The 26799-nt window shown below is 41.1% G+C and overlaps 1 protein-coding gene across 2 annotated transcripts in view; it reads left to right on the forward strand.

Annotated features, from left to right (window-relative positions):
* The window catches only part of LOC310789855 (adenylate cyclase type 2), an 84728-nt gene that overhangs the window by 17973 nt on the left and 39956 nt on the right, over positions 1 to 26799 (forward strand). For both annotated transcript variants that reach the window (XM_083651555.1, XM_083651554.1), the window contains exons 6-11: positions 341 to 486; positions 6827 to 6938; positions 16061 to 16188; positions 22433 to 22591; positions 23644 to 23803; positions 25962 to 26135. In XM_083651555.1, coding sequence (XP_083507681.1) covers positions 341 to 486; positions 6827 to 6938; positions 16061 to 16188; positions 22433 to 22591; positions 23644 to 23803; positions 25962 to 26135 — 879 coding nt within the window. The remainder of the gene's footprint in view (positions 1 to 340; positions 487 to 6826; positions 6939 to 16060; positions 16189 to 22432; positions 22592 to 23643; positions 23804 to 25961; positions 26136 to 26799) is intronic.

Below are 26799 nucleotides of genomic sequence, written 5' to 3' on the forward strand. Positions count from 1 at the left end.
AATTAAGTCAAGGGCTCTCCATGTGCGCAGCCTGGGGCTTTGGTTACTGTATGCTCTGCTGGCTATTAGGTCAATAGATTAATCATTCACTCGCCTGCAGCCTGGCAGCAATAGAAATAGGCAAATCAAAGCGGACACCATTCACAGTAAGTCAACAAATAGATGAAACGTGATCCAATGAATAAACCGCGTTCTTCTTTACAACCTTTGTGAAAATAGATGTGTCCCCTCGGCAGGTCAGCAATCCACTGACCCAACCCCACCCCCTAACCCCCCCCCCCCAACCCCCCCTTTCCCAGCTCACACATACACGCTGTCGTATCTGTTCCCATGGCGACAGGAGCAACTCCTCCTGTCGGTGTTGCCACGGTACATCGCGGTGGAGCTGAAGACGGAGGTGGTGAAGAGGCTGTCAGAGCCTAAGTGCCAGGACGGGAGTGGACACAACTTCCACAGCCTCTACATACGGCAGCACAAGGACGTCAGGTGACAATAACAGTGTTATACATGGGAGAGGACATCAGGTGACAATAACAGTGTTATATATGGGAGAGGACATCAGGTGACAATAACAGTGTTATATATGGGCGAGGACGTCAGGTGACAATAACACTGTTATATACGGGAGAGGATGTCAGGTGACAATAACAGTGTTATATACGGGAGAAGACATCAGGTGACAATAACAGTGTTATACATGGGAGGGGATGTCAGGTGACAATAATACTGTTATATACGGGAGAGGACATCAGGTGACAATAACTGTTATATATGGGCGAGGACGTCAGGTGACAATAACACTGTTATATACGGGAGAGGATGTCAGGTGACAATAACAGTGTTATATACGGGAGAGGACGTCAGGTGACAATAACAGTGTTATATACGGGAGAGGATGTCAGGTGACAATAACAGTGTTATATACGGGAGAGGATGTCAGGTGACAATAACAGTGTTATATACGGGAGAGGATGTCAGGTGACAATAACAGTGTTATATACGGGAGAGGATGTCAGGTGACAATAACAGTGTTATATACGGGAGAAGACGTCAGGTGACAATAACAGTGTTATATATGGGCGAGGATGTCAGGTGACAATAACAGTGTTATATACGGGAGAGGATGTCAGGTGACAATAACAGTGTTATATACGGGAGAGGATGTCAGGTGACAATAACAGTGTTATATACGGGAGAGGATGTCAGGTGACAGTAACAGTGTTATATACGGGAGAAGACGTCAGGTGACAATAACAGTGTTATATATGGGCGAGGATGTCAGGTGACAATAACAGTGTTATATACGGGAGAGGATGTCAGGTGACAATAACAGTGTTATATACGGGAGAGGATGTCAGGTGACAATAACAGTGTTATATACGGGAGAGGATGTCAGGTGACAATAACACTGTTATATACGGGAGAGGATGTCAGGTGACAATAACTGTTATATACGGGAGAAGACGTCAGGTGACAATAACAGTGTTATATACGGGAGAGGACGTCAGGTGACAATAACACTGTTATATACGGGAGAGGATGTCAGGTGACAATAACACTGTTATATACGGGAGAGGACGTCAGGTGACAATAACACTGTTATATACGGGAGAGGACGTCAGGTGACAATAACAGTGTTATATACGGGAGAAAACGTCAGGTCACAATAACAGTGTTATATACGGGAGAGGACGTCAGGTGACAATAACACTGTTATATATGGGAGAGGACGTTAGGTGACAATAACACTGTTATATACGGGAGAGGACGTCAGGTGACAATAACACTGTTATATACGGGAGAGGACGTCAGGTGACAATAACACTGTTATATACGGGAGAGGACGTCAGGTGACAATAACACTGTTATATACGGGAGAGGACGTCAGGTGACAATAACACTGTTATATACGGGAGAGGACGTCAGGTGACAATAACACTGTTATATACGGGAGAGGACGTCAGGTGACAATAACAGTGTTATATATGGGAGAGGATGTCAGGTGACAATAACACTGTTATATACGGGAGAGGATGTCAGGTGACAATAACACTGTTATATATGGGAGAGGACGTCAGGTGACAATAACAGTGTTATATACGGGAGAGGACGTTAGGTGACAATAACACTGTTATATACGGGAGAGGACGTCAGGTGACAATAACACTGTTATATACGGGAGAGGACGTCAGGTGACAATAACACTGTTATATACGGGAGAGGACGTCAGGTGACAATAACAGTGTTATATACGGGAGAGGACGTGAAAAAAATTTGGGCTTTTTTTTCACGTGTGCGCGCGCGCATGTGTGTGTGTGTATTTGCCATGTTTCCCATGCTGTCAAGCCTCTTAGCTTTCCACCCAGTGAGGAGCATTGCATTAGCACCCAGTGAGAGGACTACAGGACGGAACAGCACCTGGCACCTGAGGCGGTCCCAGGGAAAATATGACGTGTGCTCTGCTGCTGATACTCTCACCCACAAGCAGTTTTTGCCCAAAACACCCAAATCTCATTTTAAATTAGCATTAGGATTAGACTGTTGTGATGTCATTATTCAGTTTTAACCATCAATAATTGTTCCTTTTCTCATTATTTCATTTCTCAGAGTAAATACTGTATATTTATTTCGAGATTTGTGTCAATTATTTGTGCTGTTATGGTTATAATTAGCCTAGTTACTCACTTCTACACTATCTTAGATTGTGTTACTTATGGATGGCATGGAATTATAGTGAAAATAGATTATCCCCCCTTTTTGCTGGGGACCCCACTTTGAAAACCACTGGCTTAGGCTAGAACTGTTGCGAGAAGGTTTCAGGATTTATCTCTATGCATTAGGCTGTGATTACTATTTATATAAATCTATTCACATAGATTCATGATATATTATGGTATACAGCCTACCTGTGACATCAATGTTTTGATTCATCCTATGATGTCTCACACTCAGGTGTGCTTTCACAAGACAGGTGTTGTCCATTCAATCAGCTAACCTGTCTTTATAATGGCTGTCTTGCACTGTTTGTATGATACTTGACAAAGTCTATGGCCGAAACTGTTGTCAAATAGCGTTAAATTACACTTACCGGTAATTGCATCTGGAACGAGAGTGTGTCTTCCTGTGAACAGTGCTGCACTACTCATTTAGTTATCAACTTTGGAGCGTTATTATCCCCCCTTCCCGACATCCTAGGTTGACATGCTTCATCCCAATCGATTCCTTATTTCTTCTACTTTCATATGATATAAAGATCACCACTCAAGCTTTAAAATTGAGCCCGCTGTCAGCTATCGATTTACAGGCCAAATTCAGTTAAAAAATGTGTGAATTTAAAGTTCGCGGGTTTTAGTATAAGAAATTACAGGATGAAACTTCAATACGACAAAAATAGCGCTGCTCGGTGAACCATTTCCACGCCGAATTTAATAGAAGGTTCGGATAACTTGAAATCAATTGACTTACTTGAATATCCGTGCTGTCTGTAGGGGAAACGCTGCAGTCGAGACGTTGCAAATATTCCAGTTTTCTTACATTGCAAAAAGCCCGTATCGCGCAGCTCGTCTCCCCGCTATGGAGGACCAGGAGAGTCTTACGCTAATGAATAGAGTGTCCCCTTAATAATTATCCAATCGTACAATTAAAAAGAGTAATTTCAAAAACAATTCACAAATGACGTATTAATACGTCATTAAAAAGTTGTATTTGGAAAAGGAACTTCAAAAACATCCATTAAACAGTGTATTTCAAAATGGAATTACAAATACATCATTTAAAACATCATTTAATACATTGTTTCCTTATTCCTATTCGAAATAACCATTTGGAATTGTATTTGAAGTCACTATATTAAATCCCCGATTCGAAATAACGATTGGAAATGCCATTTACCCATTGCATGACACTTTTGGCCTTAGCCTAGAAAAACTGTGTAAAACAATGCAAATTAGACATGTACTTTAATTTTAAATTTGACATACCTTGTAGGCCCTGGAGAGTCTTAAGCTAATGAATAGAGTGTTCCTTTAATAATTATCTAATCGTACAATTAAAAAGAGTAATTTCAAAAAGAATTCACAAATTACGTATTAATACATCATTAAAAAGTCGTATTTGGAAAAGGAACTTCAAAAACATCCATTAAACAGTGTATTTCAAAATGGAATTACGAATACATCATTTAAAACATCATTTAAACAGTGTATTTCAAAATGGAATTACGAATACATCATTTAAAACATCATTTAATACATCATTTCCTTATTCCTATTCGAAATAAGCATTTGGAATTGTATTTGAAGTCACTATTTCAAAACCAATTCAAAAAACCGTTTGGAAAACCATTTCGTTTTAACATGACACTTTTTTGCTCTTTGTCCCCAGCCAAACAGTGTCAATCGTGAATTGAGCCCCCTAATGCAAATGAGCCATGTAACAGGCTCTCTGATTGGCTAGAGAGCTTAACTGAGCCAGGCTCTTTCGCGCCTCAAAGCTCTCTAGCCAATCAGAGAGCCTGTTACATGGCTCATTTGCATTAGGACCATGGATTCACGATTGACACTGTTTGGCTGGGGACAAAGAGCAAAAAAGTGTCATGTTAAAACGAAATGGTTTTCCAATCGGTTTTTTGAATTGGTTTTGAAATAGTGACTTCAAATACAATTCCAAATGGTTATTTCGAATAGGAATAAGGAAATTATGTATTAAATGATGTTTTAAATGATGTATTTGTAATTCCATTTTGAAATACACTGTTTAAATGATGTTTTAAATGATGTATTCGTAATTCCATTTTGAAATACACTGTTTAATGGATGTTTTTGAAGTTCCTTTTCCAAATACGACTTTTTAATGATGTATTAATACGTCATTTGTGAATTCTTTTTGAAATTACTCTTTTTAATTGTACGATTAGATAATTATTAAAGGAACACTCTATTCATTAGCTTAAGACTCTCCAGGGCCTACAAGGTATGTCAAATTTAAAATTAAAGTACATGTCTAATTTTCATTGTTTTACACAGTTTTTCTAGGCTAAGGCCAAAAGTGTCATGCAATGGGTAAATGGCATTTCCAATCGTTATTTCGAATCGGGCATTTAATATAGTGACTTCAAATACAATTCCAAATGGTTATTTCGAATAGGAATAAGGAAACAATGTATTAAATGATGTTTTAAATGATGTATTCGTAATTCCATTTTGAAATACACTGTTTAATGGATGTTTTTGAAGTTCCTTTTCCAAACACGACTTTTTAATGACGTATTAATACGTCATTTGTGAATTGTTTTTGAAATTACTCTTTTTAATTGTACGATTGGATAATTATTAAGGGGACACTCTATTCATTAGCGTAAGACTCTCCTGGTCCTCCATACCCCGCAACTCGAAACTCGTTTTGGTGGTAATCCAATATCAACGACTGTCTGGCTTGTGAACACTTACTGATTGATAAAAAAGTAAATAAAAATAAGAGGGAAATATGATATGCTGCTACTGTCTCAGTAAATCCTTCCTGTCAGGTCAAGCAGTGGATTTCACCTCCTTGATTCAGCGTGAGAGACCACAGACCAGGCAGTGGAACAACGTTGCCGATTTTCAGACGTATTCATCAGCATTGGACAATACAGAATGTCAATCAATGTCAAGCAATCTATCTATCAAACAACAACCAATTAGGGTTTCACCTGGTTTCACGGGCTAAGGGAGAGCTCCCCTCCTCCTCAATCTGATTCGTTGGAAAACACATCACTCTCACTGTTTTCTGTGAATTGCAAGTCTTTTTCAACCAATCTTATTTTTTCATTAGATAAATTACCAAATAAATCAAGCCCACAGGGGGGGTGTTTTTTTAATCCCCTCCCCCATGCTGGGACCAGGGCCAGAGTGACTCGTCTGCATGGAGCTATATAATGAATGAAAAAATGAGCGTCTGCACATAAGAAAAAACACATTTGATTGATATTTTATTATAAAAAAAAATATGAAAAATGAAAAATATAAAAATAAAAATAAAAAATATATTTTTTTAATATATATTTTTTTTTATATAAAATCCCCAATCTAATAGAGGAGGACCATCCTCCTATGCTTCACTGGAAAAACCTCCTCTGATATATATATATATACTATATATATATATATATATATATACATACACACACACACAGTGGAATCCGCTTATAGTGATCATGGTTATAGTGATCAACCGTTTATATTGATCAAACAGCTTGGTCCTGAATCATTCCTATACACATGCTGTTTAAATAATTTGCTTATAGTGATCAATACTCCGCTTACAGTGATAATTTTGGGTCTTGTCCCACATGAGAACAATGGAAAAAATGTTTAAAACTACAGTAATTTTATTATTTTTTACTTACAAACTGCCAAAAATGAGCCAACAAGATACAGCAGTGATACTCGGTGCATGTCTGTCTGTATATGGAGAGATCGCGACATCTATCTGTGGAGAGATGGTGGTGTCTCTCTACGCGAGACTGCTGTGTTTGAAACAGCTGGAGGCCTAACTTACTGTATGCATTTTTAAAGTCAATAACATTCCTTTACTTTATATGTACTGTATTCATGTAATACATATACAAATGTCAATTAGATGGTAATCTGCATGAGGAATAAAGAAAAAAATCGGTTATAATGATCACCCGCTAATTTTTGACCAAAATGCCAGTTATACTTTTCTGGCTCATAAGCACTGAATCAATCCTATGTTACTATAACACATTCCTAAAGTGTGTGTGTGTGTGTGTGTGTGTGTGTGTGTGTGTGTGTGTGTGTGTGTGTGTGTGTGTGTGTGTGTGTAGTATCCTGTATGCAGACATTGTGGGCTTCACCAAGCTTGCAAGTACCTGCTCACCAGAGGAGCTTGTGGTTGTGCTCAACAAGCTGTTTGGCAGGTTCGATGACATCGCCAAGGTGAGAATCAATCAAGTTTGATTTGTCACATGTAATCATGTGACATGATTACATGTGACAATCATAAGGTACTACAATCACAGTGAACTGTAGGCTAATCTCATGTGTTCCTTCAATCCAGCACTACCTTTGATCTTTGATGGCCAGTTGGTGTGTTAAGTTCAAAGTTCATCGCTATAGTTCAAAACAAACATTTCTTTGGACAAACCGATGGCAGGGCTTGTGTTAAACTCAATTTCAAACTTATTCATGAAGAGAGTTGTACAGCGGTGCATATAGCCAAATCTGATTGCTTGAGTTAACCTCAAGGGGTTTAATAACTGCAGTTATTAAACCCCTACTAAAAAAGCGTAGCCTTGATGCATCGGTAATCAGTAACTACAGACCACTATCTAATCTCCCCTTTATAGCCAAAATAATTGAAAAGGTTGTTTACCTACAACTCAATAGATTCCTAACCTCAAATGATCTCCTAGATAAACTCCAATCAGGCTTTCGCCCCCATCACAGCACAGAAACCACGCTTACTAAAGTCATAAATGACATTTGAATGAACAGACTCAGGCAAAAATTCGATTCTAGTGCTACTGGATCTTAGCACTGTATTTGACACTGTTGACCACTCAATTTTATTGGACAGACTGGAAAACTGGGTTGGGCTATCGGGTACGGTCCTCCAGTGGTTCAGGTCCTATCTTCAAGACAGGAAGTACTTTGTCTCCATTGGCAATTACACATCTGACCTAACTAGGATGACTTGTGGGGTGCCTCAAGGATCCATTATGGGGCCCGTTCTCTTCAACCTTTATATGCTCCCTCTAGGCCTAATTATGCAAAAAAAACAAAGTAGCCTATCATAACTACGCAGACGACACTCAGTTGTATATAACTCTTTCCTCAGCTGACTATGCTCCCATAGAATCATTGTGCCAGTGCATTGATCAAATAAATAACTGGATGTGCCAGAATTTCCTACAGCTAAACAAAGACAAAACAGAGGTGATCGTCTTTGGTCCCAAAGAACAATGGCTTAAAATCACTGCACGCCTTGAGTCTCGATCCCTGAAGCCTAAGGATCAAGTCAAAAATCTTGGCGTTATTATTGATTCCGATCTCAACTTTAACTCCCACATTAAGTCAATCAGAAAATCAGCTTTTTATCATCTTAAAAATATAGCAAGAATTAGGGGCTACATGTCCAGACAGGATCTAGAAAAACTAATTCACGCCTTCATCTACAGTAGGTTAGACTACTGCAATAGCCTTTTCTCTGGTCTCTCCAAAAAAGAACTTACGGTAGGTAACTTCAGCTCATTCAGAATGCTGCCGCTAGAGTTCTAACGAAGACTAAGACAGCTGATCATATCACTCCAGTTCTTAAGTCCTTACACTGGTTGCCAGTGTGTCATAGAATAGATTTTAAAATACTGTTATTAGTGTATAAATCACTTAATGGCCTAGGCCCTAAATACATAGCTGAATTGCTCCCACTCTACGAACCGTCTAGAACTCTTAGGTCAGCAGGGTCCAGCTTATTAACTGTCCCTAGGATCAAATCAAATCATGGGAAGGCTACATTTACCCACTATGCTTCTGCTAGCTGGAACAAATTGCCTGAAGACCTTATAGTCTAGTAGGAACGGGGGGTCCCCGCGCACCCGAAAGATATATTTTTCTAACATACAGTAGATTTTTGTACTCCTCAAGGTGTCTAATAAACAAATTTTGTTGTTACCCCGTTGAAATAGTGTCCCATGGGTCCGTTTGGCGGTCATCTTTGCGGGCATATTGCGATGTCTGATGAAAATGGATAAGGGTCATAACTTTTGAACTAGACGTCATACAGAGACAAATGACACCACTTTTCTGTATGATTTCTGCATGAGGAATTGATTGAGAGGGTTGTTTTAATGATTTTAACAGGTTTGGTATAGTAAAACTCAAAAACATTTGAAAAAAGTGTCTAATTTACTCTCAAAATCTTGCAAAAGAAATCTATCTACATATTAGTCCATGGGCCAGAAGGGTTGGGAATAATGCTCATATTGATTTTTGGCAAGGTATACAGTACATCTCTAGAGTTAGAAAATATGTGAGAGCATTGCACCAATGGTAGCTAAATGTGTGTTATCACTCGATTTATAACACCATGAAAGACATAATAGTTGCGGGACTTTTAGGGACATTTGAGGCTAAGTTCATGCAAATCAAGTCTAAAAGCACCAGATTTTGCCCAGAATTAGCCCAGGGCATGCTCTAACAATTGAGCCAGAGTGCCCGAGCTGGTGACCCCCGGGGTCACCATGGCGGCCAAATCCAATATGACCACTGTCCGAAAAAGATTTTGGCTATAACTTTTGAAAGAGATGAGCTAGAAATACAGACTTGGTGTCTATCTTATGTTTTTTGACCATTAGAAAGGTGTTGGAATGCTTATCTTTACTAATGAAGATGTGTGTGGACCCCTAATCTGCATATTTCCAAGATGGCGGCTACCTGAATATGAGTTTTACCATAACTGTTGATGCTTTTAGTAAACTCGGTGTCCATTTTATGGTTTTTGAGTTTTAGAAACACATTGTAATACTCAGATTTATGATTGAATCTATCTATAGCACTCTAATTTGCATAGTAAATAGGCTACCAATATGGCTGCTATCCCATTTCTTTTTTACATACTGTACACTTTTGTAGTTGTAAGAATGAGTTACCATCAAACTGGTGGAAACAAACAATCTACAGTATTTATCTTACATATTTTATTGAAACAATTAGTGAGTAACACTTAGGTATGTCCATGGGTTGGGGGGGTTAAGTTAGATTGAGTGTAAAGTGTTTACGTTGACCACCAGGGCGGCTTAAATGCTTTGACCCACTTCCTAGACACAAGACCACTTGGAACTATACCCAGTACTCAGTGTCTAGGCAAATTGGCAGAATTGGTGTTGTCCAAAAATGTTTTTATGTTTGAAAAAGTGTCTTCTTTATACAGGCAATGTAAGGGGACAGCCATGGGCAGCAAAATGTCCCCTAATTTCAGTTCCCTGTATGTTGCCTGTTTCGAAAATAACTTTGTCTTTTCCCCTAATAATCCATTTCTCAATAATATTCAATTATGGAAAAGGTATGTTGATGATGTTTTTATGATCTATGATGGTTCTATCGAGAGTTTGATGGAGTTTTATGAGTTCCTTAACCAATGTCATGAACATTTGAAATTCACCATTGAGCATGATACACAAAAAATCAGCTTTTTGGATATCTTGGTTTTACGGGAAGGTGATGTGTTAGTTATGGACCTGTATAGAAAGGAAACTGATAAATGTTCTTTCCTACATGGTCAATCGTTCCACCCACTACACCAGAAAAAAAGTCTTCCCATTAGCCAATTCAGTAGGATAAAAAGAATATGCACCAAACCCACTGACTGGGTTGGCGGTTCGAATCCCGCTCCCTCCCAGCTGTTGTCGTTGTGTCCTTGGGCAAGACACTTAACCCTCATTGCCTCGTATGAATGGGTATGAATATCTATGAATGTTGGTGGTGGTCGGAGGGGCCGTAGGCGCGAAATGGCTGCCACGCTTCCGTCAGTCTTCCCCAGGGCAGCTGTGGCTACATCACCCGTAGCTTACCACCACTGGTACGAATGGTGTGAATGAATAATGATTCCTGTGAAGCGCTTTGGGTGTCTAGAAAAGCGCTATATAAATCCAATCATTATTATTATTATTATTATTATTACTATGAAAAACAAGCAGATGTTTTGGAGTATAGATTTAAGCACAGAGGCTACAATGACAGCTGGGTTAACTCTGCCCGTAATAGGTTTAAAACTGTCACACAAGAACAAAGTCTTATTAACTCATTGAGTGCCATGGACGTCTTTCGACGTCCAATTAAATAGTGACGTAGAGTGCCACGGACGTCTTTCGACGTCCAATGTGTTTTTTGACGGTGGGACGTCGATCAAAGCCTTCCGCATCTCCTGTACAACTATTATAGCTATTGGAGGTCTATAACCTATTTTACAGAACCCTTAGGTGGCGACAGTGCTCTCCAGGTTAACAGAAAGGCAGAGAAAAACAGAGAATAAGTCTTTGGGGAAACGGAAATCGCATCGCATCCGTATGCATCGATATGCATGAAGCGTTTTAACGTTAGATGTGCCTACAGCAGCAGCAGCCAATCTGCTCCCACAATTGAGCTCCTGCATGTCCGCTGCAACAGCCAATTCGCATGATCAGCCGTGGATTTGTTATTATTCTCAACTGGAAGCATAGGAGCCGGTGACAAACACACGCGGAAGCTGTAAAAAAGCTGGATGTCGCGCACATAGACGGTCGCGCACCTCACAGTGCAGAGCAAACTCAGCAGAGAGCCACCTCCCATAAGGAGGAGTGTGCAGTTGAGGAGTGGGAGGGGGGGGGGGGGCACGCAGAGCAGCACACAACACACAACACCCAGACAGACTTAGGCAGCAGGACATTAGCTTCAGAGTCAGTGATGTGTTTGAAATGTTTAATTTCACAAAAGGGCCAATATCTCAGCTTCTAGAAAAAAAAGGCTCTTTTTTGTTAAATCAAGCTATCTTCTCCGACTGATAACTAAAGAACGGAAAATGATATCAATAAACCTGTTTTTGCTGATGATAGAAAAGAGTCTCATCGTTCTTTTTGCGTGTTCATTGTTTACATAGTAATATCACACAATATTCTGTGGGCCTCGAGAAATCACTGAAAAAAGCTCTGAAACTCTGGCACAGGGAGCGTCCGTTCTCCAAAAGTGGCTGGCACTCAATGAGTTAAGAAGGATAAACTTCCACCCACTAACACCCCTAGATGCTTCCTTAATTATTCAGCTCTGGGGAAAGACTTTGAGAGAACTATTAGGAAACACTGGCACATTTTAAGTTCGGATCCATCGCTCAAAAATGAATTCAATTTTGCTCCCAAGGTAGTGTATAAACGTCCTCCTAATTTGAGGCAAATGCTGGTCAAATCTGACCTCATTCCAACAAAAAACACCACCTTTCTTGATCTGCCACCTGGCAACTACCGATGTGGTTCTTGCACACAGTGCAATTTCACATATAAATGCACCACATACACTCACCCGACAACAGATAAAACGATGAAAATAAAGGGCATGATAACCTGTTCAACAAAAAATGTTGTCTATTTAATTAAATGTCCATGTGGCCTGGCATATGTGGGTAAAACACAAAGAGCCCTTAAAACTAGGATTGCAGAGCACAGGAGCTGCATCCGAACCCAGGATCCACGGAACCCGGTGGCAGTCCATTTTAGGGAGGCAAAGCACCCAGTGTCCTCCCTGAAATATATAGGCATTGAGCATGTACCAACTCCAAGACGAGGAGGTGACCAAAACACCCTCCTACTTAGAAGAGAGAGTTTTCATATCTTTAACCTTCAGACTCTCGCACCTAGAGGTCTGAACCAAGAGTACGATATAAAACACTTCCTTTAATAAAACTTGAAACAGTTGTAAATGTGCCTATGTATAGGAGGTTTTATTATTGCCCCTATGATTGTTTCCTAATGTCTTCTCTAGTGTTCGGTTTATTTATTTATTTATTTATTGGGCCTTGAACCATCTAGATACGTATAATATATTTACCCCCCCCCTTTTAAAACATGTATAAAATTAAACCTTTTCCATATTATTCTATTTTTGGGGCCGTTGTGCAGAATGCACGGCAGGGCCCTTACATTCCACTCTGTCGCCCAGACCATTTTAGCACGGATTCAGGCAATGTAATGTCTTTCCGCTTTCCAGTCCGGTAGGTGGCGGTAATGCACCTCTGGCTAATATTGTGGCTAGCTCGTTCAGAGAGTTCCACAAGAGCCGTCGTCGGACATTTCACCGTCTGGTGCCTCTCTCGATCCGACTAGGAATTTATTGATTCGATTTTTGAGGAGTTGACATGTATCGTCTTTTTTGTCCTAATGTAAAGCAGCTGTGAATGTGACAGCATTCGGTTGCGGCTGCTCCTGTCCTATTCCAACAACTCAACTTGTTGAGAAGAAGAATGCAAAGAGTCGCATTTGGAAATATCAGTCCCCAAAGTCCCATCTGCAAAAAGTGTGAAAGGGAGTTCCAAACCAAACTGGGTAGCACATCCAATCTCGCCAAGCAGCTGAAAGACAGGCACCCAGACCTGTTCAAATAATTCAAGGTGGGTTACTTCTTTCAAACGGTGTAAAATAACACGTTTAACAACATATCAAACAGACCTTATCCTGTCACATTCGTTTTTGAGATAGCTGGCAATGCATTGTGTAATTGTGTAACCAAAAAACGTTTGCGCTCACGTTAACGTCTTTTGTAATGGAATCATTATGAGACCCGGCTAATACCTGGTACAGCGTTAGCTAGCATAGTGTAACACGTGTGCATGCAATGTTTGTAATGGAAACATTATGGGACACGGCTAATAGCCGGACTTAGCCATAGTTCAACATGGCATCAAAATAAATACAAGCTTCTTTCGGGTGAAACATGTCCGTGAATTAAAACTAGCTACATAAAATTGCTTGCACTCTACATGTGTGTATGTGCAGTTGTCTTTATCATCTCTTTATTTTAGTAAATCTCACTGACGTTACTTTCCATTTAACAGTATGCGAGAGATGAAGATGAAGAGGAAGGCACAAGTCGCGGAGCCCAAAAGACCACCCAGCAGACAATTCCTGATGTTTTTGAAAAGCAGAGGAAATATGACTCGCATGAAGCAAGAAAGTGTGATAGGGCATTGGCAGAATTCCTATGCATCGATCAAATACCAATATACACCGTTGAAAAAAAAGGATTCCAGCAATTCTGTGAAATAAATTAAATTATAATATTTAATATAATAATCAAATTAAATACTTGAGGGCTACATGCCACTGGTGTTGCACTGTCTGTACTCACTGCCATACAGAGTTGAATGTAAGAAGAAGTAAGCAGAAGCACATTGTTTTGTTTTAAAGTTGAAGGCTACATGCCATTTGTTCATTGAAAATGGTTGCATACTTTAATAAAGGAGAATATGTTCAAGAAATATCAGTCTGTTTTTTTTACCGTGGTACCGAAATTGGTACAACGGCCCTATGCCAGGTTTCGACCTGGCCTTGTTCTATTCAAAACTTCCATTGCTACCTTTATATTATGTATCATGGCGTAATGTAGATTTTAATTGGTGTTTTTTGCATTATAGTCCTATATTGTTGTTTGTATATTGTTCTCCCTTTTAAGCCCACTTTGTTTCACTTTATTATCTATTTCCTTGGGCTTTTTTACATGGTTAATTGTATCAATTATGTGTGGATGTGCTCCACCCTGTGAGGTGGTGATTGTGTCACCCCCACCTATCAGCATAGAGCCCATCAGCCTATGACTGCGCTTGTGGTGTACTATATATATGGGCATTCTTCATCCACCAATCATTGCTGACCTGACGAAGATCCAGTGTGGATCGAAAACGTTTTTTTTTTGAATTAAACTTTTTTGGCATTGTGAGTAAGTGTGCAGGCTCTACCTTCTTTCATTTATGCAGCGTTTTTTGCTCCAGCCTTATTGCACCTTCCCGTGATGTGCGTATAAATCTCTCTTTTTACCTGATATTACTATGTAAACACCGAACACGCCCAAAGAACGATGAGAGTCTATTGTATCATCAGCAAAACAAAGTTTATTGATATCATTTTCCGTTCTTTAGTCATCAGCCGGAGAAGATAGGTTGATTTCAGCAAAAACAGACGTTTCAGACTAGAAGCTGAGATAATCAGCCTTTTGTGAAATGAAACATTTCAAGCACATCACTGACTCTGAAGCTAATATTTTCTGATGTAGTGACACCTCAAAAATAATTTCCTTCAATAAAAGAGCGAAAACAAAGGAATTTTGTTAGGCAAAATAATATTTTTTAGCTGCAACCAGCACCGCTGGCCCCTGCTGCGCAGACCCTACACTTTCTTGCTGGTCTTGATTTACTGCTGGTGGGCATCAGATATTCTAGCTTGTGTTTGCCAACCAATCTGTCCATCGAGCCTGCTGTCTGGGTCTGTCTGGGTCGGTGTTGTATGCTGCCCTGCGTGCCCCACCCCCCTCGACTGCAAACCCCTCCTCCGTGGGTGTGTCTCTGGTGGCTCTGTGCTGCGTTTGCTCTGCACTGAAAACCCAGCTTTTTCACAGCGTTCCGCGTGTATTTGTCACCGGCTCCCAGCGCTTCCAACTGAGAATAATAACAACTCCACAACTAATCATGTGGAGGGGCTATCGCAGCGGAGACGGAGGGGCTCAATTGTGGCAGCAGATTGGCTGCTGCAGGCACAGCTAACGTTATGCTTCATGCATATCGATGCGGTTTCCGTGTCCCCACGGCTGCTTCTCTGTTTTTTTCCTCACCTTTCTCTAATCTGGAGAGCACTGTCGCCACCTAATGGGTCCGTAAAATAGCTTTTACACATTCAACATCCACCATACTTTCACAGGAGATGCATCTGGCTTTGATCCACGTCCCACCGTCCAAAAACGCAATTGACGACTTTAGTCGTCATTGGCACTCAACGTTACTATTTGAATTGACGACTATAGTCGTCATTGGCACTCAATGAGTTAATGCACTTTTTATAAAGTTTTGTTGTGATGCTTTTAAATGTCCATTTTATTCTCTTCTTTTATTATTTTATTTTCCTGTCAACCATTTTATGTGAAGCACTTTGAATTGCCTCTGTGTATGAAATGTGCTATACAAATAAACTTGACTTGACTTGACTTGATGGGCGGAGCCAAAGAACCACCATTTTTCAGAGTGCAAGTTGGCTAACCGGCAAACCTGAATGTCAAACAAGGAGCTGTGGTCCAAATATAAATAAAAAATATAAATGCAGAGCGCTAGGCTTCAACATATAAATCAACTCCTCTCTTATTAAGGTTCAACTCAACCAAGGAGATTATTATTGTGCTTGCTGCAAACAAATCACAATCTTATTTCTGCCTCTGAGAAATTGTTGTAAAACTAAAACTCCAATCCAACTCCAATTCCCCTCACACATTTTCCTCTCTCTCTCTCTCTCTCTCTCTCTCTCTCTCTCTCTCTCTCTCTCTCCTCCCGGTAGAAGAATGAGTGTCTTCGCATTAAGATCCTGGGCGACTGCTACTACTGTGTGTCTGGCCTGCCAGACCCCATCCCAACTCACGCCAGGAACTGTGTTCAGATGGGGCTCGACATGTGCACCGCCATCAAGTCAGTTTCATTCAGAACGTCTTTTTGAGACAGTTTCATTTCAACTGGAATCAATGACCTAGTTGTTCAGGGGGAGACCCAGACATTGTCCCTGGGCTCTTGGGGGGGGGGGGGGGGGGCTGACAACCTGAGTGATTAATGCTGAGTAGGAATTACTTTGAGGATGAAACCCTTTATTTCTCAGCCTTTGTAGCAGATTGCAACAGACATAAAAACAAGTTGACCTTTGATCTTTTAATGATTGAAAAGCCATTATTTGTTTATTGATTACATATATATATATATATATACTGTATACTGTATATATACACATACTGTATATATATGTGTGTGTGTACCGTAAATTCCGGACTATAAGCCGCGGCTTTTTTCCCGTTTTTTGGCCTTTTTTGCCCCCTGCGGCTTATATAACGGTGCGTCTTATCTATGGATTTTTTCCCCAAAAAAAAAAAAATCTCTCTTTTTTAGCACTCTTTCTAACTATAAATCCACTTCTGTTTTAATTTCCTCTCTTGCCCTCTTTTAACAACATAACATAACATAACATAACACAACACAGGTAAGCAGAAAGAAAAAGACGAAGCAATCACGCCATGAATGAGGAAATGACTCACCTGCTGGAGGCTGGAGATACACCGCTTGGGCTAAACTTTTACTCCGTGAAACACTATCGATTAAGTCCGACATCGCTCAGAGGTTTTGAGCAGCTTGAAAACAAGTTTGAAAACGTGCAGAAGTCCATCCACTCACTCACTAAAGAAAATAATGCAACCGTGAAGAGTTTCACTCGTGTCCAGCCATCTGGCCGAGTTAGAGCCGAAGTCCCGAACACAGTGAGAAAACCTCCCGAAGCTGCTGCTGCCTGCTGCAGCGGGGTGCATATTGTCCGGCCAGCCGACCGAGAGGCATGCGAGCCGGGCACTATTAAACAGTTGGGGTGTGTGAGGTGGCTGGCTGTGGAGGTGGCGGTTTCTCCTCCTCCTCCTTTCTCCCGCACACCGGGCGCCTCGGCCACGTCCAGACCCCGGCCTGCCACCGAGGGCCATCTTCATCTGCCTACTCCGCTGGCCCGACCGTCAACTCATCCTCCAGGCTGCGGGGAAGAAGCCCCTCACCGTCCGCGTTGGTGCAACAGAAACGCGCAACATACAACAGCATCATCGAGTCAATGGATATCGCTTTGGCGTACTGTACCCAGCGAGACTCGTCATAACCATTGATGGACAGCGGCGGAACAAGAGCTCAAAGTGAAACTGCCGAATATCTTTTGAGTTGGACTGGTCAATAGTACTGTGAGTAACTAAAATAAAAAAATAAAAAACGGAATTCTCTCTTCTTTAGCACTCTTTCTAACTATAAATCCACTTCTGTTTTAATTTCCTCTCTTGCCCTCTTTTCACCACACCGCGGACACTGTGTGCACTGTAAAAAAAACAAAAAATACCACAATGTGTGATTTTGTCTGGGGATTAGTGACCTGACTTTTGTTTTGTTGAAATGTTAATAAATGGGAGCTTCCCCAAACAGCCATCTATTTCCCGACAATCCCCTCTGTGCACGAAGCCTTACATATGGTAATTAAACATCAAAACACCCGCGGCTTATAGTCCGGTGCGGCTTATAGAAGAAAAAAATAGTCACCTTTGAAGGTGCGGCTTATAGACCGGTGCGTCTTATAGTCCGGAATTTACGGTATATATATTTCAATCATGAGAGACCAGTGGGTAAAATTTGACAAGCAAGCTTTATTCACAAATGGCATGGCAACTAATTATTTGGCATGGCGGCGTAATGACTCCGTGGTAAGATGACCCTCTTCTTGTGGTCAGAGTGGAGGGCATCTGCTCAGTCTAGGATAGACAATCCCCCCCGTAGGGAATTCTTCCGGAGTCAAGACGTTGGTGGTGGACTGGGGAGGTGGGTGGGGCGAAACACAGCTCCAGAGAAGACGATCGGCCCATATACAGCCACCACTAAGGTGAACGGCCAGGCAGAGGCTGATGACGCGCTGACCATGGCTATATATACTGCCACGTCATAGGCTCAGCAGCGACGTCATAGCAGGCGTCATATTGACAGGGGCTGATTGGCTATTGAGGATGGGGTGATGAGTCATAACAGACGTCACACTTGACTTATGTTGAGAGCTGATTGCTATTGTGATATGAGGTAACGTGACTGGTCTCCATCTTGAAACTCGGTCGAGACCAACATTTCAATCATGAGAGACCGGTGGGTAAAATTTGACAAGCAAGCTTTATTCACAAATAGCATGGCAACTAATTTTGGCGTAATGACTCTGTGGTAAGATGACCCTCTTCTTGTGGTGAGAGAGGAGGGCATCTGCTCAGACTAGGCTAGAGAACCATTCTTTCAATCTGTATTATTGCTGCTATTTCTTTGTTGCATCTGTGATCTTACACATTACAGCAATATAGGGATACATGTACATGCCAGCCAATGCTCACTGATTTGCATCTCAACTTCCTCGTGGTACACTTTGACTGGACTAACAAGCTTTGTGTCACTTCTCTTTCCTCTCCAGCTGCAAACACTCTGTATGTTATGTTGCTTGAATACACACTGACACACGTTAACCCCTCTTTTTCAACAATGTTTTCTGTTTGTGTTTTTAACATTTCTACTGTAAAGGACATGCAAATCATCTAGTGTCAACTCGATGCACTATATTCAGCAGAGATTCCATCAGCATGGAAGGAAGCGATAGTGCGTGCCCTCTTCAAAGGAGGTGATCAGGCTGACCCAAACTGCTATAGACCCATTTCAATACTTCCCTGTATCTCAAAAGTGTTAGAAAAACTGGTTAACAAGCAGCTCACTGACCTTTTGAATGCTCATAATATCCTGTCTGATGTTCAGTCTGGTTTCTGCTCTGGTTTTGGTTGTGTAACTGCTACTCATAAAGTGATCAATGACGTGATCAAATGGCGTGGCCCTAGAGGATATTATTTCTGAATGCGTGACTCATTATAGCCTACCATTATAGCCACGTAAAAATCTCTTCGAAATCTCACTTAACACATTCACTGCCAGCCGTTTTTCAATACTGTAGTTAGCTTCTGCCAGAGGGTTTTTTTGAGGATTCTGGCTCATCTTTCAAGAGCCGAGGATTCGTTTCTGTTAGGATTTTGTGAACACACAATATCTCAAAAGAACTAATAGAATGTGTGCTTTCTCTGTCTAAAAGAGTTAGTTTGTAGAGTTAGTAGTTATGTAAGCATTAGCAGTTGAATACAGCATGGTTTCAGCGTCTGAAATATTATTCTGAGATAAACGGCTTTTTGTGAAATTCGATAGAACAGTCACTTTAACCATTCATTTTTGGCATCAGTAAGACGTCAGACATCTAAACAATAGTTTTGAACAGTAATTTCCTCCATAACAGCAGGAAACACCCCTCTCCTTCAAACTCCTCCCTCCGTGTGTGTTCGTCTTGGCTGCAGCGGGCGTGTCACAAGCTTGTTTCTGTTGCTGCTGTAACCTCGCGTCACCAGGCTCACTGCTTTGCTGCTGCTGTGCCTGTCTGCTGGCGGCCGCTGGCCAAGTCTGGTGGGCTCGCTCGTTTCTTGGGGTTCTGAGAGCTTTGATGACGCTTTTGCGATTCTGGTCTTATTTATGCTGCGTGTTTCAAAGTGTGTTCCACCCGTAATCTATTATGCAAATTTGCAAAACCCCACCGCCAGCTCCCAAGCGCGAAAGCGTTTTCGCCAATCCATTTTCATGAGAATGGCTTCCTCACACTGCTTTTTGCTTGCCTTCCTCTAGAATGGAGAGCACTGTTGCCACTTAGTGGGTCGGTGGAATGGGTTGTACACGTTCGGTAGCTCCAATATTTTTATAGGAGACGTGGGGGGCATTGATCCACGTAGCACCGTCAAAATTTTTTTTTTTTTTTTTGACGTCTCAACTCGTCATTGGCAGTCAACCGTTGGATTCTTTTTGACTAGTCAACTCGCCATTGGCAGTGAACGTGTTAACACTAAGATCACTGAGCTCTACTGATTATTTGCCCTTGATTTTATTCATGACAGACTTGATGACACATGAATATTAATGCTGCTTATTCAGCGTTTGTACTAATATTATTCAGTTTGTGGAGTTATTTTTCTGTGACAAGTATCATCCAAATGTTAATTTAAAATGAGATATTCCTCTAAATCTGGCTAAAAACGTTAAAATGTTTTTGCCAGCCCCTGCCCCTCTAACATTCTCTGCATGTCCCTGCTGCTCTATAAAGGGTTAAGTGATGAGAGGAAGTGAACATGGTAAGCAGTGAACATGGTTGAATTTAAAATAAAGCACACTAATAATAATAATAATGATAATAATAATACAACCAACGTGATTTCAATATGGCTCTGGCTTTCACATCAGTATTGTTCTATGGCTTGTTCATGTCACCTGCTTTCATATTAGAGCTCTGATGAGTTGGAGGAGGTGGTGTCTAAAAGGCATGTATTTAGTGGTGTGTGTAGTTCTTCATAGATCAGCCTCTTAATCTTCCCCTCAGAGTGCACCAAATTGATGCATTTTACTTTAACACGTTCACTGCCGTCGACGAGTTAACTCGTCAAAAAAAATCCAACGGTTGACTGCCGTCGACGAGTTAACTCGTCAAAAAAAAAACGGTTTTTGACGGTGGGACGTGGATCAAACCCTTTTACATCTCCTATAAAAATATGGGAGCTATTGAATGTGTATAACCTATTTTACCGACCCACTAAGTGGCGACAGTGCTCTCCAGACTAGAGAAAGCCGAGCAAAAACAGCAGCGTGAGGAAGCCATTCTCATGAAAATGGATTGGCGAAAACGCTTTCGCTTTCGCGCTGGGAGCTGGCGGTGGGGGATTCTAAAAATAGATTCTGGGTGCAACACACTTTGAAACACCAGCAGAAAGCCCAGAATCGCACGCAGCTTCACCCCAGCTGAGCTCACAACCGAAAACCCAGAAACGAACGAGCCCCATCCAGACTCGCCCGACGAGCGGCCGCCAGCAGCCAGGCAGCACAGACAGGCAGAGACTCGCCTGTGACAAACGCTGCAAAACCACCAGAGACACACCCACGGAGGGAGGAGTTTGAAGGAGAGGGGGGTGGGGGTGCTGTTATGGAGGAAATTACTGTTCAGAACTATATTGTTTAGATGTCTGATGTCTCACTGATGCCAAAAATAAATAGTTAAAGTGACTGTTCTATCGAATTTCACAAAAATGCATTTTTCTCAGCTTTCCTTCTCAGACGCTGAAACCATGCTGTATTCAACTGCTAATGCCTACATAACAGAACATGATAAAAACTAACTCTTTTAGACAGAGAAAGCACACATTCTATTAGTTCTTTTGAGATATTTTGTGTTCACAAAGTCCTAGCATAAAATAATCCTCGGCTCTTGAAAGATGAGCCAGAATCCTCAAAAAAACCCTTGGCAGAAGCTACCTACAGTATTGAAAAAACTGTTGGCAGTGAATGTGTTAAAATGTAAAAAACAAAATCTTCCGGGGGGGCACGCCCCCGGACCCCCCTAGAGGGTCGGCGGTCCACATTTTATTGTGTCCCCCCCCCCACTTGTGAAACCAGGTATTCGCCCTTGGGTTGATCACTATAACCATGATCACTATAAAGCGGATTCCACTGTATTACCACACTTTACCTTTCCAGGTCTGGTTGTCTACATATCATGTGGCTTCTAGTTTGTAACTTTAAGCTGCTTTACTGGGCTATCCTTGGATCATTTTACTTTCGATTTACATATTGTGTACTTTTTTTACTACTGTATTAATTGTAAATTTGTAATGGTTTTTATGCATTCTTGATCCGAAATAAACCAAACCAAACCAAACAATGTGCATACAGTGTCTTGCAAAAGTAATATGATTATTTTAACTTTCAAAAAGTGCATGTTAATGGGACTTTAGTTTGTAGGCTGGACTCTTCATCAGGATAATTCACACATGTATCGTTAATTTATGGATGATTGACAGAGTTTCAGATCATTAAAAAAATATTGAGCAAATTGTTGCTAGTGTGGCAATGTACCCAAACGAAACAAAGAATAAATGCAGAATAAATGCATTTTGCATAACTTAATCGCATTTAATTGGTCTGAACACTTGCAATGTATAACTTGTATGTATTCTGAAAATGGTGTATTGTGTAATATATCAACATGTCAATTGGTGTAAACATAATTCTGATTCTCATGGTAGATTTTGTCTCCCTGTAGTAATCTGCGAGAGGCCACCGGAGTTGAGATCAGCATGCGGGTAGGCGTTCACACCGGCAATGTGCTCTGTGGTGTCATCGGGCTGCAGAAGTGGCAGTATGATGTGTGGTCACATGACGTAACGTTAGCCAATCACATGGAGTCTGGAGGCCTGCCCGGGTGAGAAAGTGCTACGATGTGAATGATTATTCAATAAGGGATTAGTTTGAATCTATTTTGTTATTATTGTGCTCATCTGTTTTTTCAGTGTTTAGTATGGAAGCTCAGTGAGAACATACTATAGGACGAATCAGCGTGACGTCACAGCCACCCACAAATGTGGAACCCTGCGGCAGTTAACTAGTATGAGTTGTGCCAAACAAACGTTAATATCTCAAAAACTATACATGACATGGCTTATATTTTAATAATTAGCAAGAGTTTGATCTTTAATATATGCATGTCGTGTTAAAGTTGTGTGAACTGTCGCAGTTTTTAAAATGTAAATATGGTCAGACACTCAAGCCTCCCAAAGCTCAGGCTCCATAGGGTCCCATTGCCGTTTCCACCCAGTGACGTGATTTGTTTACCAAAATGCTGCTCGGCTGATCCCTCGTATATTCATTTTTGTTTCTTTGACACTGTTTGTCTGTAAAAATGAGATAATTTGTGTTGTTTTCTCCAGATTTTGAGTTAGTTAGCCTATGTCATTATCACGAGATAACACATTTTGATGTCCCAAGAATGAGAAAAAACTGAGAAAAAATAAAATAAATTTTGAGAAAATAAGATAATTCTCCGTTTGGAATGAACATCCTAAAGGGAAGCATATTTTTCCAAACCCTGAACATGTGCAGGGTGTCTTCACCGGAGTTGGAAATCTCAAGGAATAATGTAAATTAATTAATTATCTCTGTTTTAACATTTTCTATGCCCATTACTTTATCTTGCGATATTGAAAAAATGATCTCTGTAAAACAAAATGTGATATCTTGAGATAATGACATAAATCAATTCATATCTGAAAAACAAAGTTAAATTAACTTATCATGGGACAACGATGTGAATAAAGTTAATGAATATACAATATTTCATCAATGGGCTTCTGTAGTTTAGTTAACAATTGTTTTATTGCTTGTAACACACTTTGTAACAGTGAAAAGTGATTATTCTGATTCTTATTATTGATCAACAATATAATCAAAGTATGTTAACATTGCCTCTCCATTCAGGCGAGTCCACATCACAGCAGAGACGCTGCAACACCTGAACAGAGCATACCAAGTGGAGGAGGGGGACGGGGGAAGCCGGGATCCTCTTCTAAAAGGCAGGAAGACCTTCCTGGTGATCGACCCCCATAACACAGACAGCCTCACCAGGAGACCTACAGAGGTCGGTGTGTGAAGCACTTGTATTGTGCAAGGGGGGAGTTTTGGTTGTCAAAATTGAGGCCAAAGCAGAGGTACCAAAAAATGTAGTTCCTCAAATGGCCACTTGATTCTGTCTCAAAAAAGGGAGTCATTCCCCATTCAGCCTCATGTTAAAATGCCTGACTTTATAGCAGAAATAAACATGTTTACAGCATGGTACAAAAAAACGGCCTCTATAGCTAATTTCACCTTTCATGTCAACTGTCCAGGGGTGAATTTGTGTTGAATAACTCACCTGTTTGTGTTATAGGGTTAGGGTTATGGGTTAGGGTTAGGGTTATGGCCGTGATTAACAGCTCGCCTGTCCAGTGATCATGCAGCTCGCCTGTCCAGTGATCATGCAGCTCGCCTGTCCAGTGATCATGCAGCTCGCCTGTCCAGTGATCATGCAGCTCGCCGATCACGATTCACGGACCAATAGCAGGCGGCGCTGCAGCTCTCCTCGTTCAAATTTGCATCACTTCTGGCTCCAAATAACCAAGATGGCGACGGTTACAATTCCAAACTAGAGGCTTCAAAACAGGAGTTCACAAACCTCGTAGCTACATCCATGTTTTTTTTACAGTCTATGATGTTGTGGGCTGTTTCAACCAAGACATCTGACTAGTTGAAGATGTGTGGGGTAGTCTGCATGCAATTTTACATAAACTAGTTTTGTGCATCATCTGTGCGTGTGTGTGTGTGTCTGTGTGTGTGTGTGTGTCTGTGTCTATGTCTGTCTGTCTGTCTGTCTGTCTGTACGTACATGTGTGTAATTTAGTGCAGAAAAGTTAATCAATCAATTTTATGTGTCCAATGTAAATGTGTCCGCATGAAAGCATGTCCTGCCAAGAGTGCCATTGATCATTGTTTTAAAATGGAATGCAAAGCAACTGCACTGTTTTTGAATCCACAAGCCAATGTTATTTACGGTAGATCAAGGATCATTTTCTATTATTTATTTTCCTTGTTTTCTGATCTGCTTCTGTTGGGGTTCGTTACAGTAGGTAGCCATTTTTGTTTTGTTTTTTCTTTTCTTTTCGTCTTTTTTTTGTTACTGCAATGTATTATCAATAATTACGGTAATCAAGGACACCATGCTCCTCAGACTCCCGCAGTGAGCGGGAAACTTTAACTAAAATGCAGTCACTGACACTAGGGTCCGGTACTTCAAATGTAGCTACTGCCATCTAGTGGCACTTTCTACAACTACAGTTACATGATATAACAGGCACTGGGAGTCTACCAGTACCGTTGCTTTTTCTCTTTTTTTCTCTTTTTTTTCAATTTGAGAGGAACATGCAGGAAAGCAAACTCCACCTCCTTCCACACACACACACATTTGAAATATTTATTTATGTCCACATAAATACAAGTATGCATTATGCAAAGGACATAAACAGTAATAGTGCAGTCAATTGCTGGGAGTCAGTCAGTTACATGAGTGCCCAGACGGCAAACACAATAATGCATACACATAAGAAACACACAGGATGATAACATGGCAGGTTGATATATACAGTTATACTGTAATGCAAGATAGCCGTCAGTATCCACTTCATGGGTACAAAAAGCAGCGCCTCCTCCATATTGAGCGGCTTCCGATCACAGTAGATATTGAACAGTATCTCACTAACTGCTTGGCCCTTCTCTTTGGGAGACCAGCCATCTGAAGGCCTCTCACAACCAGCTTATGGACATGACCTAGGCTACCAAATATGAAAACTAGAAGTTTACACCTGTAGCCCAGCTGTGAAATGGTCTGTTCTAGCTGTTGGTATTTCATCATCTTGGTTAGAAAGGCCTCCTCTAGGCTGTGGTCAAAGGTACAGCCAACCTAGAACAAACACCTCTCTACGATTTTCATTGACAACAACAACATCAGGAGTGTTAGCTGGAATATTCGAGAACACATCTGAATCGTCACTACACAGAGTGAACATGCTCGGCTTCACAATAGAATGTTTAAAAAGCGATATTGAAGACCCGAAAATATAAGAGATATCTTTTGATATCAGATCCACTAATCTGTCATGCCTACATATGTAAAGCCCACACACACACACACACACACACACACATCATGGAAAAACTGTCAAATAACCAATAGCCAAATAACGTGACCTCAATCTCGATTTCAGACGAACACTCTTGCTTCGAGCCGTCAGCGGGCGTCGGTCCGGATGTCGCAGTACCTTCAGTCCTGGCAGACCATCAGCCCCTTCGCCGACCTGAGCGACCCCAAGGCCACGCAAGCCTCCAAGCAGCCAATCATCCCCCCCGGTGCTGCTGGGAACCAATCACAGCTGTCCGCCGTATGTATCCGCCCTGACCCCCTTCGTACTTGCTCAGTTGGTCACACATTTGAAAGGTTTTTAACACATTCACTGCCAGCCGTTTTTCAATACTGTAGTTAGCTTCTGCCAAGGTTTTTTTTTGAGGATTTTGGCTCATCTTTCAAGAGCCGAGGATTCGTTTCTGTTAGGATTTTGTGAACACACAATATCTCAAAAGAACTAATAGAATGTGTGCTTTCTCTGTCTAAAAGAGTTAGTTTGTAGAGTTAGTAGTTATGTAAGCATTAGCAGTTGAATACAGCATGGTTTCAGCGTCTGAAAATTTATTCTGAGATAAACGGCTTTTTGTGAAATTCGATAGAACAGTCACTTTAACCATTCATTTTTGGCATCAGTAAGACGTCAGACATCTAAACAATAGTTTTGAACAGTAATTTCCTCCATAACAGCAGGAAACCCCCCTCTGCTTCCAACTCCTCCCTCCGTGGGCGTTCTCCTCCGCCCTCCTTGGCTCTGCAGCGGGTCTGTGACAAACGAGTTGCTGCTGCCTGGCTGCTGCCTGGCAGTCTGGATGGGGCTCGCTGGATGGGTTTCGCTCGTTTCTTGCCGTTTCGGTTGAGAGCTCTGATGAAGCTCTTGCGATTCTGGGCTTATTTATGGTGCGTGTTTCAAAGTGTGCATC

Source organism: Poromitra crassiceps (genome assembly GCF_964638095.1).
Source record: "Poromitra crassiceps genome assembly, chromosome: 15".
Taxonomy (NCBI): Eukaryota; Metazoa; Chordata; class Actinopteri; order Beryciformes; family Melamphaidae; genus Poromitra; species Poromitra crassiceps.